This window comes from Gadus morhua, chromosome 23 (genome assembly GCF_902167405.1).
Source record: "Gadus morhua chromosome 23, gadMor3.0, whole genome shotgun sequence".
Classification (NCBI taxonomy): Eukaryota; Metazoa; Chordata; class Actinopteri; order Gadiformes; family Gadidae; genus Gadus; species Gadus morhua.
In genome coordinates, this window is record NC_044070.1 from 17,603,152 (window position 1) to 17,617,704 (window position 14,553).

The 14,553-nt window shown below is 48.2% G+C and overlaps 1 protein-coding gene across 2 annotated transcripts; it reads left to right on the forward strand.

Moving 5' to 3' along the window:
* Window positions 1–772: 772 nt before the first annotated feature.
* Window positions 773–11,296, forward strand: LOC115537294 (polypyrimidine tract-binding protein 2). 2 transcript variants are annotated; one of them, XM_030349104.1, is made up of 14 exons: window positions 773–872; window positions 3,064–3,091; window positions 4,125–4,185; window positions 4,276–4,448; window positions 4,751–4,891; window positions 5,065–5,220; window positions 5,318–5,428; window positions 5,522–5,726; window positions 6,041–6,156; window positions 8,233–8,266; window positions 8,767–8,859; window positions 9,388–9,604; window positions 9,757–9,834; window positions 9,918–11,296. In XM_030349104.1, exons 1-14 carry the CDS (start codon window positions 865–867, stop codon window positions 10,045–10,047), a joined length of 1,551 nt encoding a protein of 516 aa, XP_030204964.1. In that variant the 5' UTR covers window positions 773–864; the 3' UTR covers window positions 10,048–11,296. The 2 variants fall into 2 exon arrangements, with proteins under 2 accessions (XP_030204964.1, XP_030204965.1); XM_030349105.1 differs by having other exon boundaries at window positions 5,522–5,714.
* The last annotated feature ends 3,257 nt before the right edge of the window (window positions 11,297–14,553 follow it).

Below are 14,553 nucleotides of genomic sequence, written 5' to 3' on the forward strand. Positions count from 1 at the left end.
CTTTAAGATAAGCAGTTGGGCGTTAATTTTACCTAGGGCGTGTCGTTGCCTTCTACTCGTGAGATGACGTATGTCTCTCAAGATTAATCAGTTTGCCTGTCAGGTTTTTATCCGTCTCCCCTTGCATGCAAGCAAGGATAGGCCTACTTAGATACACTGTTGATGCAAATCGATCCAATTATGTTACCTTTAGTATCAAGTGTACACACACACTCACCCAGTCACACAAATACACTCACTCAGTCACACACACACGCACACACACTCAGTCACACACACGCACAGTTACACAGTTACACACACACACACACACACACACACACACACACACACACACACACACACACACACACACACACACACACACACACACACACACACACACTCACACACACACACACACACACACACACACACACACACACACAAACCCATGCAAAACGATTTGCTATTCAATGACAAAATTATTAATTCATACATTTTATTTGTGAGTATTACACTGACATCTTGTCCTACAGATGCTTAGAATTATAAACGTACAAATCAATGTGAAATGTTCATTGTAGTAAACCATGGATACATAATAAGTAAACCCATAGTTTATGTTGTAAAGCATGGATGAATAACAAGTAGACAAATAGACTATATAAACCATGGATGTATAAAGTAAACCAATAGAGTGTTCGGCTGACTCCGGCAGCGCTCGGGTCGGGGTACCGGATTTTCGACTTTCTCCGGCAGCGCTCGGGCCGAGTTCCCGTGTGTTCGGATGTCTTCGGCAGCGCTCGGATCCCGGTCCTCCATCTTGTTGTGCAGTGTGTCGAAGCCGGACGCAGAGCTCATTGTTACCGGAGGACTTCAGAGATGGACGGGTATGTGTTGCTCAGAGCGGTTTAATGTGGTCAGCATGTAACGGTGGACGGTATTACGCTGTATTTATACCGTGTAACGTGTTTTGATCCAGTTGCACAGGTGAATTTATGGTTATATAACATCACAGCGCGGGGCTGGGGCTCACCACGCGCTCCTCTGAACCGCCGCTATTATCTAACTATATATTATTACTATCATTACTATTATTATATTGTATTATGAAGAGCCTCGGGGTAGCAGCCAGGGGCTTAGTGATCTCTCTGTGTTGTTGGATGTTGTCGTCCGCTCCTCTTTATTCACTCAGACGGCCTGATGCTAAGCTAATGCTAGGGTGGCGTGACGCGGATCCCTTTTGTTGTAGCATTTTAGCATTAGCCTCGGCTGTTAGCGTTAGCCTAGGCGCTTTGTGCCATTATCCCCGGCTACTGTTAGCGTTAGCCTCTGCTCTTTGTGATGTTAGCTGAGATGCAGGTCACGTCCGGACTAGCTGGCCTGTAGCTCCTCTTGGCTGTTTGGTTTAAACGGAAGACATTTTACTCAGCGGCGATGACGTCACGTTAGAGTAGTTATGTTGGGATGAATGACGGCGCCCGATTGGTTAGTTTAAAATGCTGAGAATGAGAAACCGATCAAATAGGATTCATGTGCACTGCTGGTCCTCCACCATTCTGTGTTCCTCCACCCCTCTCTGTTCCTCCGTCACCATCACTTTCTGTTTCTCTATCATCATCACTCTAACATAATTTAAGCGTCTTAGAGTACCATATTAAGCGCTATATAAATTTCATTTATACTCTTATGTTCCTTCATCACCATAGCTGTGCTCCTCCATCACCCTCTGTTCCTCCATCACCCTCGCTGTTGGCCTTCATCACTCTCTGTTCCTCCTCCCTCACAATAGTGTGTACCTCAACCAATGTGCTACTCCACACCCACGTGGTCGACCCCTACTCAGTCAAATCTTAACATTAATGCTTGGAGACGGTTTGGTTCCCTGATGTCTGCAGCGTCTTTTCTGACCCTAGCGCTCTTTTCAAGGATTGAGCCTCTTCACTCAGAGTATCTTCGGAAATGGCCCTCATACCCCTCCATTGCCCGCATACTCCCAGTTAATTCCGCCGGCCAGAATAACTTATTTGCATGAGGTGTGAAGTTTGTAGGGGCGACACCCCTCAGCAGAATGCAGATGCCCAATTCAGCCAATGCAGTTGGCTGCATTGGCTTACTACTAGCTGTGGGATAGCTAGGATGTTCTTAATAACGACCCTCACACTGAAGCTCTGTAGTCTACTACAGGACTTTTAACAACCACGTTTGGTTTGGCACCACCAGAAAGGAACGTTCACACTCATCACATTAGGCTTCAAAGTCGTTGATTGCAAGCAGTGATGTTGTTCACTTCTTAACCCAGTACGAGTGATGTTCACTTCTTAACCCAGCAGGAGTGATGTTCACTTCTTAACCCAGCAGGACTGATGTTCACTTCTTAACCAGTAGGACTTATGTCCTGGCTCTGTTTCCACAGCCTCTTCTCTCTTTTCTGTCACCTCTTGATCGTCACGCTGTTGATATTCTCTTAACGTTTTACGGATATGCCGTAGTCTAATTTCTGTTTATCTGTGCATCAGGGTTTCGTTTCTTCTAAAAAAAAAAGTGGTTTGATTTCCTTCCTGGTAAAAGGTCTTCGGTTATAACAGGGCCTTTGTGTTTGATTTGCAGGGCCTTCAACACTATTAATCAAATGGTAGTGGAGCTGGTGTGTGGGGTAAATTAATCACATGCATAGTTTCATATTAAATGATCTGAAGAGCAATTGGAATGAGTTACTAACTTTTTTAAGGGTAAGGAGCTTAGCTTCGCTCTCGTAGCTAGTTGGTTTCCCCATGGTGGGTTAGGGATGGGCCTAGATGGTTTCAAAGCCATCTTGAGATGGCGCATGTGTTCATTTTGTAAGCAAAGTGATTTGGGAATGTCCTGAACAGACCATCAAGGATGCTTGAATTCTCAGTCTCAAATGAAGAGCAAGTGATCATTTTTCCTCTCTCAAACTTCAGTGGGTCTGTTTGTAAGCTATTAATAAATGAATGTCCGGATATATCGTAAAATTGCTTTTGCTGAACATAATTTATTGTTTACAGCTTTTGAAATTATGCAACGATTTGATAACCTTTCTCTTTTTTCTTTTTTTAGGATAAGTGATGTTGCTGTTGGTGTCAAGGTGAGTCTCTGAGCAGACCTCCACCTCCCCTCCATGCAGAAGACCCTTAAACAAAGTGATCCAGTGGGGGGGGGGGGACTTTAGGTGTGCCAATAGGACCATACATTGGCATGACTTTAGGGGGGGCAATAGGGCCATACATCCATGGCATAGCCAAACCGTAATCCGTTTAAAATGCACTTCTGAGAAGTTGTAGGTTATTTTTTTTATAACAATCCGATTTCATGAGGTTCTGCTTCTGCTTTCACAAGAATATAACAGAGTTAATAAACAGGAAACCTTTTTCTGCCTGACCAGAGGAAACGACCAAATGTCATTTCTAGTGAAATGCATTTGATCTCATGGCACCAAACACATTGTTGTTCAATCGTCTGTTTTCCAGTCTACATAAAACGAGGTTAAGTCCTATCTTGAAGGAACCTGAACAGAATATTAGGTTATTTTGGGGCCCCTGTCAATACAATCAAGTATTTTTTGTTGACGTTTAAAAAAACTCCCGGGAAAGTCCCTGCAAAGAGTTTTGGCGTAAGTGGTGCACAACTTTATGTGCCTGAGATTTATTGAAGCGTGGGTTTGGTGGCCGTGCCCCAGACGGCTGTTTTTTTACCATGACCATAAAGAATAGGGCTGAGGCAGGCCTATGGTAGAGATCCTCTGAGAGGGTGCGGGGAGGGTACTGCCGGAGGGGGGTTGTGTGTGTGTAATGGGTCTCAAGCCACCGTCTCCCCCTCCCCATCAGTCAGCTTTAAGAGCACAGGGAGCCTCCACTCTGCCCTGGGGAGCCCTGCATCGCTCTGGATGCAATGACACAATTTGACATCTTAAATGTACGGATTAAACCCACACAGAGTCCGGTCCTTCTTCTGGTGCACAGCACCCTCCCTTCCCCAGGGTCTCGCTAGCATCTCCTTCCTGTTCTTTAAACCGTCTGTCGAGGGAGCCGTGTGAAGGCTTTCTGTGAAGGAGCTGTCGGCAAACCAGCGACGGTTTTGTGTGGTTGTTTTACGGCCCTTTGTTTTGTGGTTCCCCGCAGAGAGGATCAGAGGAGCTGAGCATGTACAGCAGCCCCAACTCGGGGGTGAGCAGTATCAGTGGTGAGTAGGGCCCAGCTCCCACCTCACCTCCCTGTGCGTCCGCACCACGTTGTACAGACTGAAGGCTAACGGACTGATTCCTCCTGTTAGATGGCACCTCTAACGGCAGTGACAGCAAGAAGCAGAAGGTGGAGGAAGCTCCTCCGTCGCGCGTCCTCCACATCAGGAAGCTGCCCAACGAGGCGTCTGAGACGGAGGTGATCGCGCTGGGCCTGCCCTTCGGGAAGGTCACCAACATCCTCACTCTCAAGGGGAAGAACCAGGTGAGGCGGCAGTAAGGCGTGTTTGGCGGGCGTTTACAAAACCCTTCCACCTATAGAAAATACATGATCTCAAGCTGACCATGAATGCGACTAGGACCCTTAGTGCTAATGTGCTTAGTGCAAATGGGTGGTGTATATTGTGCAAAGTGATGATAGTCCTTCCTAAATTAGTAAACACGGATGGGCTTTTGTTGAATATCTTGTTTTTCCACGGGCCTATGCCATGAGCTAATGGGCCTCAATGAAAGTGTTGGCTGCGGTATGTCAACCCGTTCTGACGTGCAACGTTTTCTATCTCCCAGGCGTTCCTGGAGATGGGCACAGAGGAGGCGGCCATCACCATGGTGAACTACTACAGCACGGTGACCCCTCACGTCCGCAACGTCCCCGTCTTCATCCAGTACTCCAACCACAAGGAGCTGAAGACGGACGCCGGCAACCAGGTGAGACCGCCTCAGGGCTCTCCTGATGACCAGCACAGGAGCCACCAACCCTAGTTCCTCTGTCAGGAATCAGGATGACACGGCCGCGGGGTCATTGTATTTGCGGATATCAAGCGTATAAGCAGATGAGATGTGTGTGTGACCGGTGCCCCCCCCCCCTCCCTGACCCCCAGCGGACCCAGGCGGTGCTCCAGGCGGTGTCGGCCGTGCAGTCCGGCGGCTCCCCCAGCTCAGACGTGCAAGAGGCCCTGGCGGCCGCCTCCAGCCCCGTGCTGCGCATCATCATCGACAACATGTTCTACCCCGTGACTCTGGACGTCCTGCAACAGGTGCCCCCTCTCCTCCTTCGAAGCCAGCCAGCCCCACGACGAGTCTTTCGTTTGTGTGATGGATTCAGTCTGACAACCTCCCCTTGACCTCCTCCAGATCTTCTCCAAGTTCGGCACCGTCATGAAGATCATCACGTTCACCAAGAACAACCAGTTCCAGGCTCTGCTCCAGTTCAGCGATCCCGTCAACGCCCAGCAGGCCAAACTGGTGAGTAGCGGCCGGAGAGCTGGTCAGAGTGTAACGGTTCCTAATGGTAGGACGGCCCCTCGAGACCTGACCTGGGTTTCTTTTTCACCTCAGGCTCTCGACGGTCAGAACATCTACAACTCCTGCTGCACGCTGCGCATCGACTTCTCCAAGCTGGTCAACCTCAACGTCAAGTACAACAACGACAAGAGCCGGGACTACACGCGGCCCGAGCTCCCGGCAGGGGACGGCCAGCCCAGCATGGACCCGTCCATGGCTTACAGCAAGGACTCCAACTCCCTGCTCGGTAAGATCCCAGGTAGAGCCCCTTTTCTTTTCTTACTTTTCATCAATTAAGCAGACAGACCTTTAACACCAGGTATACTGGTAACAGATACAACATGGTTGCTGTGTTGGTTTTTAAGAGGGCTGTGTGATGCCTTACGCTTGACAATAATTGACTATGAAAGACGACTAAAGTGTGAAACTGTTGATAGATAACGATTGAATATAATACTGTGGTTGAGTCAGTCTTTGTAATCGGAGTGGTCCTAAATACTCCTCCATTCAGGATGCAGGGCTGATGAGGGCTTGTGTAGTTCTGTACCCCATGATATCTCTCCCTGCCTCCAGGAGCAATGAACCCACTGAGCGCTGCTGCAGCGGCGGCGGCGGCGGCCGGACGTGTGGCCCTCGGGGGCCAGGCCGGCTCCAGCGGGGTCCTGCTGGCCAGCAACCTCAACGAGGAGGTCAGTACTCATGAGTCGGGACACCCCCCACCCCCACCCCCCCCCCACCCCCAAGGCTCTGAAGCCGCTCACAGCTAACGGACCGCTCCCACTCCTGTCTGTTGACCTCGGCCTGTGATGGGCGCCCACACAGACCTCCTGACTGTAACGGGTTGTAGAAGGGAAGCCACTGCCTCTGTTAGCCTCTTAGAGGTGGAAGTGAACCCCCCTCCGCCCTATCGTATGAGCGCTAGAGGAGCCGTGTTGTGTATGACAGCAAGCTTAACCCTCTGGAGGTCTGCGCTGATCGCCTCCCAGACGAGCTCCACATGCCCACACCCGGGGTCTAACCCCCCCCCCCCCCCCTCCGGAAGTGAACCCCCCTCCGCCCTATCGTATGAGCGCTAGAGGAGCCGTGTTGTGTATGACAGCAAGCGTAACCCTCTGGAGGTCTGCGCTGATCGCCTCCCAGACGAGCTCCCCTTCCCCCACCCGGGGTCTAACCCCCCCCCCCCCCCCCCCCCCCCCCCCAGAGCAGAGTAGACCGTCAGACAATGGCCAACATCACAGGATATTACACCTGTTTTCAACAATGACAAAATTAGGTATTTATCATAGAACACACGCAAAGACGTTATGAAACAAAAAAAACACTTTGGGTTCACTGCACTTCCTGGAGTGGTTCACTTTGAATAAGACCATTCGATCTCCCATCTTATTGTTAAAGATCACAACCTATTTGTATTTGTAGTCTGCCTCTCTTTTAGTCCCAACAAAACAAGAGTGTCTTCTCATCTCATTCAGATGTATTCCATTCTCTGCTCACAGATCCTTATGTCAAACTGTATCTTAACTCTGCTAACCCTGCTCTCTCTCTGTTTTTTCTTCTCTAAGTCAATCTCTGCTCTCCTCAGCCTCTATGAAAACCCTCTCTGACCTCTGGCCTGTCTCTCTGGGTCTCCAAATCCAAAACACCACACATTGTGCTTCATCTCCACAACCTTTAACCTTTAGCCTCTCAATCTTCTGTTCTCTGACCTCTCTAATTGCGCTCTGAAATCTTTGTATCTATCTTTTCCTCGTCTGCCATTGAGTGACCCCCAGAGCCGGGCCATATGTCGTCCAAAGGCTGCTTTGTCCTCCATATTGTCCTGGCTTTCTGGCTCTCAATCAGACCTTCTGCTGATGAAGGCCAGTAATAGAATGGGCTCATTGTCCGTTGATAGAACGTAGAATCTGAACTGGTGTTGAAAGCATCAAATGAGTAGAGCCCAACGTTATCAAGGCCCCCACGTTATCAAGCACGACGTTATGAAGGCCCCACCCATGTTATCAAGGCCCCAGGTAGCGTAGTGTTACTACAGTAAGCCTCCCATCCTCAGAGTATGGAACTCCTTATGAGTATGGTGGTGGCCCCTCATTGGTTCCTGCATGTCCAGCTGCGACCCCATCCCCCCCCCCCCCCGCCCCACTGGATCTAACCGCATGCCCCCCTGACGTCTTCTCCCCACATACCATTTCATGATTGGTCGTCTTTCCCCAGCGGACAGGAAGTCATCTCCATGACTACTGCATGTTGTGTTTTGTGTCTCCATGTTTGAAATTGAACTGCTGATTTTAAATAATTTTGTTTTGGTTGCTGATGTTTTGATTTTCTTTCACATGAATGTACCTTTTGCCCCGTGCTTGTCTAGGGTGAAAATACATTTTGCGTAATTTGCTATTTTGACTAAAGAAACATGTTTCCAGCCATTTTCTCTGACCAATCGACCTGCATTATTCCAGTGTACTGACCTGTATTTTATTTTTGTCCCTTCCCCTCCCCCTCACTTTATTTATTTTTATTTGCTCACCCCCCAACCACCCTCCCATGGATCCTCCCTCATTCTCTGTCCCTTCCCTCCCTCCCCTCATCACATTAACTCCCCCGACGCCCTCCCCCTTCTCCTCCATGACCCATCACCTCATCACTCTCCGGGGGGGGACAAACAATACCAACCATCCTCTACCTCTGGATCGATCTGTCCATCTCCGCTCTCCTCGACTCCTCTACCTCTTCTGTCTCACGCTGCTTGTTGCTCTTCTCTCCCTCTAAAGATGGTTACGCCCCAAAGTCTGTTTACCCTCTTCGGTATGTTATCGCTAGAGCTCTCTCTCTCTCTCTCTCTCTCTCTGTCTCTCTCTGACTCCTTCTCTCTCTCTACTCTGTTCTCATTGTTCTCTCTGTATATCTACCAGTATCATAAGTACTATAGCCATTGTTGTGCAGTGTTTATACGGTAGTTTGTAACACATGCAGGCCCCCTGCTTATCGCTCTGGGTCATGTTTATTCCTCTGTCCGCGTATACAATAGTCGATTTTTTTATCACTGCATGGTTAAATATGGTTTGGCTTGCATGCGATGTTTGGATAACGTGACACCGATGCCGTTCTGTTTGGAGGGTGTCTAATGTAATGATTCTATACACCTCTCTCGATATCTCCTGTTGATTGATGGCTCTCCTTTCCTACTACTCTCTTCTGTTGTTGACCGAGGCCTCTCCCCTCCGGTGCTAACCGTCCCCCTGACCCTCTGCTCTGTCTCTCCACCTCCACCCTCCTCTCCTCCGCTGGCTCTGGCTTCACCACAGGGGTGTACGGCGATGTCCAGAGGGTGAAGATCCTCTACAACAAGAAGGACAGCGCGCTCATCCAGATGTCTGACGGCAACCAGGCTCAGCTAGGTGAGCTCGGCCTGCAGGTCTAAACCGTACGACTCAAGAAGGCCGACCACGGGCTGCCCTATTATTGATAAAAAATATCCTAGTCACGATTATTTTGGTCAATTTTGCAATCACGACTATTCAAATGATTATTTTAGAGTTTGAAAACATGTTGCACTTTTCAGCATTTCTCCCCAAAAAAACATCACTGAGAACGTTGAAATTTTGCCTGTAGATAATACACAAAATGGTCAAATAGAAAATAATGTACAGATATGTATCCAGCTTTTCTGCGATTTCTATAAAACATTTAATGAAGAAAAAAAATAACTGTTTCAACTCGCTTTATATTAGGTTGGTGATCGTTTGACGCTAAAAATAGGAAGTTGTGATCAAAATGAGATTAATGGCTCATCCCTAGCTCAACCACATCCCTACTCTGGCCCTTACCTCGAGGCCCGGTGCTGCGCAGTCTCATGGGTCGGGGCGTCGAACAAGGGGTGTTCAGTGAAGCTGCCAGGCGGTGCAATAACGCTCTTCTCTCCGCAGCCATGAGCCACCTGAACGGGCAGAAGATGTACGGCAAGATCATCCGCGTGACGCTGTCCAAGCACCAGACGGTGGCGCTGCCCCGCGACGGGCTGGACGACCAGGGCCTGACCAAGGACTTCGGGAACTCCCCGCTGCACCGCTTCAAGAAGCCCGGCTCCAAGAACTTCCAGAACATCTTCCCGCCCTCGGCCACCCTCCACCTCTCCAACATCCCGTAAGTGACCGCCGTCGGTCAGCAGGGCCCCCCCCTTCTGGGGTCAACACTGCCTTGATGGGGGGGGGGTCTACGGGCCCCCCTGCTGTGGTCCTCACAGATGATGGGGTCTACAGGGGTCCTGACCGCTGTGTTGTCTCCCTTCTCCCCAGGCAAGACGTGAGTGAAGACGACCTGCGCCTCCTGTTCACCAACGGGGGCGGGGCTGTGAAGGCCTTCAAGTTCTTCCAGTGAGTCTTTGAGCCCTTTCTTTCTCTGTTAAAAGTCCTGTTGGTCGACGACATGAGTCCATTAACACCGCCTCCACCCCCAGGGACCACAAGATGGCTCTCCTGCAGATGACCACGGTGGAGGAAGCCATCCAGACGCTGATGGACCTCCACAACTACAACATGGGGGGCAGCCAGCACCTCCGAGTGTCCTTCTCCAAGTCCACCATCTAGACGGCGCTCGTCCACCTTCTGCTAGTTTGATTTGAGTACAGTGTGATGTTTTTGTTTTTGATCTTCATTCCTTGAGAGATTGCCCCCCCCCTTCTAACCTTAGTTCATTGAAGAGACGTCGATGTGTAGGTGTTTCTGCTCTGTACCTCCACACTCCTGTTGTGACGCACTGAGGTCCCTCCTTTTTCTACTCCCGTTCTCTGTAAGGTCCATGGCTCCGTGAATTAGACCCCGTTTCCGTTGATAAGATACTCCCGTGCCTTACTCAACAATATCAACTGTTCTCCGGCCGCCCCCCCCACACCACACTGTCACCTGGTCCCGTGCCAAAGCACGGATACCTTAGGAACCGTTTTCTATTTAACCGCGCTGACTCGCTGTAGCATTTCTGTGCCACGTATTTTTCTTTCTTTACCCCTTCAATGGTTCATTGCACATGGCATCACCTGTTGTCATTGGCCCCACCTGCTTCCTCCAGCCCCTCCCCGGCCCGCACACCCTCCGTGTTTCACACCACCTGTGTGTTTTCAGACACGCCGCTTGCTGAAAGTGAACCAATGTACGCTTCAGTCGAGTGTAAAGAGTTGACAATTCATTTGTAATCTGAGTAAGAACGCGGCCTGCAAGCGTATCGTTTGGTCTTGAGTTACCTTCCATTCTTTTTGCTGTAGCTACTTGATGTAACTTTAAATGTGACAATGGGTTTTATAAGCATGTATAGTCGTTTAGACTCTGCAATAGGAAAGTGTTGCATGCTTTGGAAGCGATGGCAGCATTAAGTCCACTGTGATGTCATGTCATGTGACAGTTTACTGAGGAGAAGGCTACTTGGTAGGACCAAAGTTTATGTGCCTTTAGTGTTTCTTTCCTATTTAATTTTAACAAGAACAAAAACATTTTACATAAAAACTGCTTATAAAAAAACTTGGTTTATTTCCTTCATGTTGTATTTGGGGGTGTGAAACATTATCTTGACCTTCTAACGGAAAAAAAACTGCATCCACTGGAAATGGGTTTTGTTAAAAAAACAGTATATTTTCTATACAAGTCTCTTTTTACACCTTGAAATGTAAGGATTCAGTATAGGTCGGAAGAGGCACAATTAAAAGCGGACTTTTTTCTAATACGGGAGATGTGGCTTGATTTCCTGCTTTGGTTGACCCTCTCGTTGTCTCTTCTGTGTGTATGTGTGTGTGCGTGTTGGACATTCTCTGTAGCATGCTAAATAAAACTTTCTGCTCTCCCTCTCTCTCTTCTGTTGCCTCTTCTCTGTTCTCCTACTGCTGCTTTCCTCTGATTCACTCTCTCTGTGGGAGGCGGGACAGACCCCGTTCTCCAGGAAAATAATGCTGTACTGGGCCAGACTGAACCCCCCCCAGACACGTTCCCTCCTAGGCTTGAGTCCCCTCCTAGACTTGAGTCCCCCCCTAGACTTGAGTCCCCCCTAGACTTCAGTCACCCCCTAGACTTGAGTCACCCCTAGACTGAGCCCCACCCAGACTGATGGACCTGGACTTGAGACCCCCTATACTGAGACCTCCTAGAATAAGTCCCCCTCCCAGATTGAGACCCCCTAGACCAAGCCCTCCCAGACTGAGCCCTGCTTCCAGACGAGCCCTCCTAGACTGAGCCCTCTGATTGGCCAGGTCCACAGGACACGAGTTCTTTGTCTCTTTCCTCCCCAGCCAGCTGACTTCCAGGGAACTCTTGGCGCCCCTCCTTGATGGGGGTCCACACTTGTCCTCGGATCAGATTCTGAGTGTCATACTTCTCCGCATCCGTTCACTGGCCCGGCCTGGTGATGGTGGTCGAGGTGCTACTCCAAAATTGGGGACTATCATATGAACATCTTGTAGGCCTTTGATGCAGATGAACACCAACGTCGAGATCGATGAACTCTAGGCATGGAGCCTAGCCTTGTGCGCTAGTACTCAAATTCTTATTATTCTTTTATGTTTAACGTTTTTTTTCACCTCAAATTCTGTAAAAGTCATACTGCAGCCTATGACGTAAGTCGAAAAGTCTTGACATTTCCAGGTATGGTTACCAATAATCCCCACTACCCATAAATACAAATTTGTGGTACTGCACCCAAAGGTGGCGCTTTTGTAAAAAAAAAAAACATGAATTAGGCCTATTTCTCCTCTCCAGATTGACCTGGACTCAAAATTCTTTCATCATATTAATCTCTTAAATCAGATGTATCTTTTTCACCTTGTTCTTCTGCTCTAAAAATGTTTACTTTTCACACAATTTCATAGAAAAGTCAAACGTCCACAGTCTCAACCCATTTTGCCTATGTGACCATTTTGTTATTGTGTAACTACCATACGGCTATCATTAGGTGGATACCATTAACAGTGCAAATTTTCAGATCTGTACTCTTTTAAGGAAGCCCTTAATTCTCTTCTGAAATGTGTGCCTGGAGTTTTCTTGATGTGTGCATTTCACAATGTGAATGAGGCTTCAGGCAGTTCAGGAATGTCTGGCTCAACGGAATAATGCCGTGTACTGGTGATCCTTAGGTTGAGAGTTTGAATCCTGATTAGAGCATTATGAACAAGCTGAACATGACATTCTGTCAATGCTACTCATTTAAGAAACAACCTTTAACAGCACCTGAAATTCATCAGTCATTATTCCGGCTTAGTTTCCAGGAATCTGACTTCCAAGACAGTGTGTTATTAAGGGGAACTTCTTCGTTAACCATTTTTCCTTCATAATTAACTTTGTCATATTTATATTTCTCATCCGTTGGTGTTCTTGACTACAAGTGTTTAATTTCCCCAGAATTTCAAAGGCTTTTCAGGTATATGCTTTGAAGAAAGCCCTTAATTCACTTGAGAAATGTGTGCTTTGAGTTTTCTGGATGTTGTGTGCTTGTCAATAGACATTTTGACCATGTGAATGAGGCTGCAGTTCAGTTTTATCAGTGGAACATCTTTCCTTAAATATATAAATTATATTTTATATTTATATATCTTCCATTAGTATGTTCTTGATTTTTAATTTTGCTCAGACCCCGTTAATCACCGCTTGCGGTTATATTTTTCATCGCAAATTGTATTCGACCACACCTTTGACCTACCGATTTATTTGTTAATAACCTGTAGAGACCCACAGATTGAGCAATAAAGGTAGGAAGAATCAACTGAACATTCACCCCCGTTATTCAGGGTGTCTACATGCTGGGGTGTTTGATACTTTGACCATTTTTTTAGAACGGTACACAAGCTTTTATGTTATGCTTTTAGGATTTTTTTAGTTGGAGTGCGTTGGATGCATCTAAACTGAATTGCCTTTCCGTTCGCTTGTTTCTAAGTTGAGCTAATGCACATCATTAATCTGCTGCTAGTCCCCTCCCTGAACTTCCCATTTCAAGACATCCCTACTAACATCTGAGTGGTGAGTTCCCCACATCACCTACTCTGCAGCCCCGATGAAATGTTCTTCAATCCTCTCCCCCTCCATTTGGTCTACCTTGTATCTCTGAATAAAGTATGTGTTGAACTTTCACCTCAGAGTCAAACCACACAGGAACCAAAGGACCCATTTCCAAATGGGCCATTGATCTAGTATACCGATGGCATTCACATTGTTCAAGCATGATGCCTGAGCTCCTCCTCCTCAACCCTAATGAGCCTGCCTCATTAAACATTGTGTGAGGGGAGGTGGTGGCTCGTCCGCCAGCTGATGTGTCTCCTCAGATGGAACGGAGACTTGTACAAGAGTTCCTTCAGCCTAAGAGCCCAACAGGGACTGATCCCGCCAGGACCAGCTTGGTCCTGTATAGCAGGGGGTTCATGTGTTCTACTGAGCATGTGCAGATTCAGGACCAGTCAGGTTCTGTATAGCAGGGGGTTCATGTGTTCTACTGAGCATGTGCAGAGTCAGGACCAATCAGGTTCTGTATAGCAGGGGGTTCATGTGTTCTACTGAGCATGTGCAGAGTCAGGACCAGTCAGGTTCTGTATAGCAGGGGGTTCATGTGTTCTACTGAACATGTGCAGAGTCAGGACCAGTCAGGTTCTGTATAGCAGGGGGTTCATGTGTTCTACTGAGCATGTGCAGAGTCAGGACCAGTCAGGTTCTGTATAGCAGGGGGTTCATGTGTTCTACTGAGCATGTGCAGAGTCAGGACCAGTCAGGTTCTGTATAGCAGGGGGTTCATGTGTTCTACTGAGCATGTGCAGAGTCAGGACCAGTCAGGTTCTGTGTAGCAGGGGGTTCATGTGTTCTACTGAGCATGTGCAGAGTCAGGACCAGTCAGGTTCTGTGTAGCAGGGGGTTCATGTGTTCTACTGAGCATGTGCAGAGTCAGGACCAGTCAGGTTCTGTGTAGCAGGGGGTTCATGTGTTCTACTGAGCATGTGCAGAGTCAGGACCAGTCATGTTCTGTATAGCAGGGGGTTCATGTGTTCTACTGAGCATGTGCAGAGTCAGGACCAGTCAGGTTCTGTATAGCAGGGGGTTCATGTGTTCTACTGAGCATGTGCAGTATCAGGA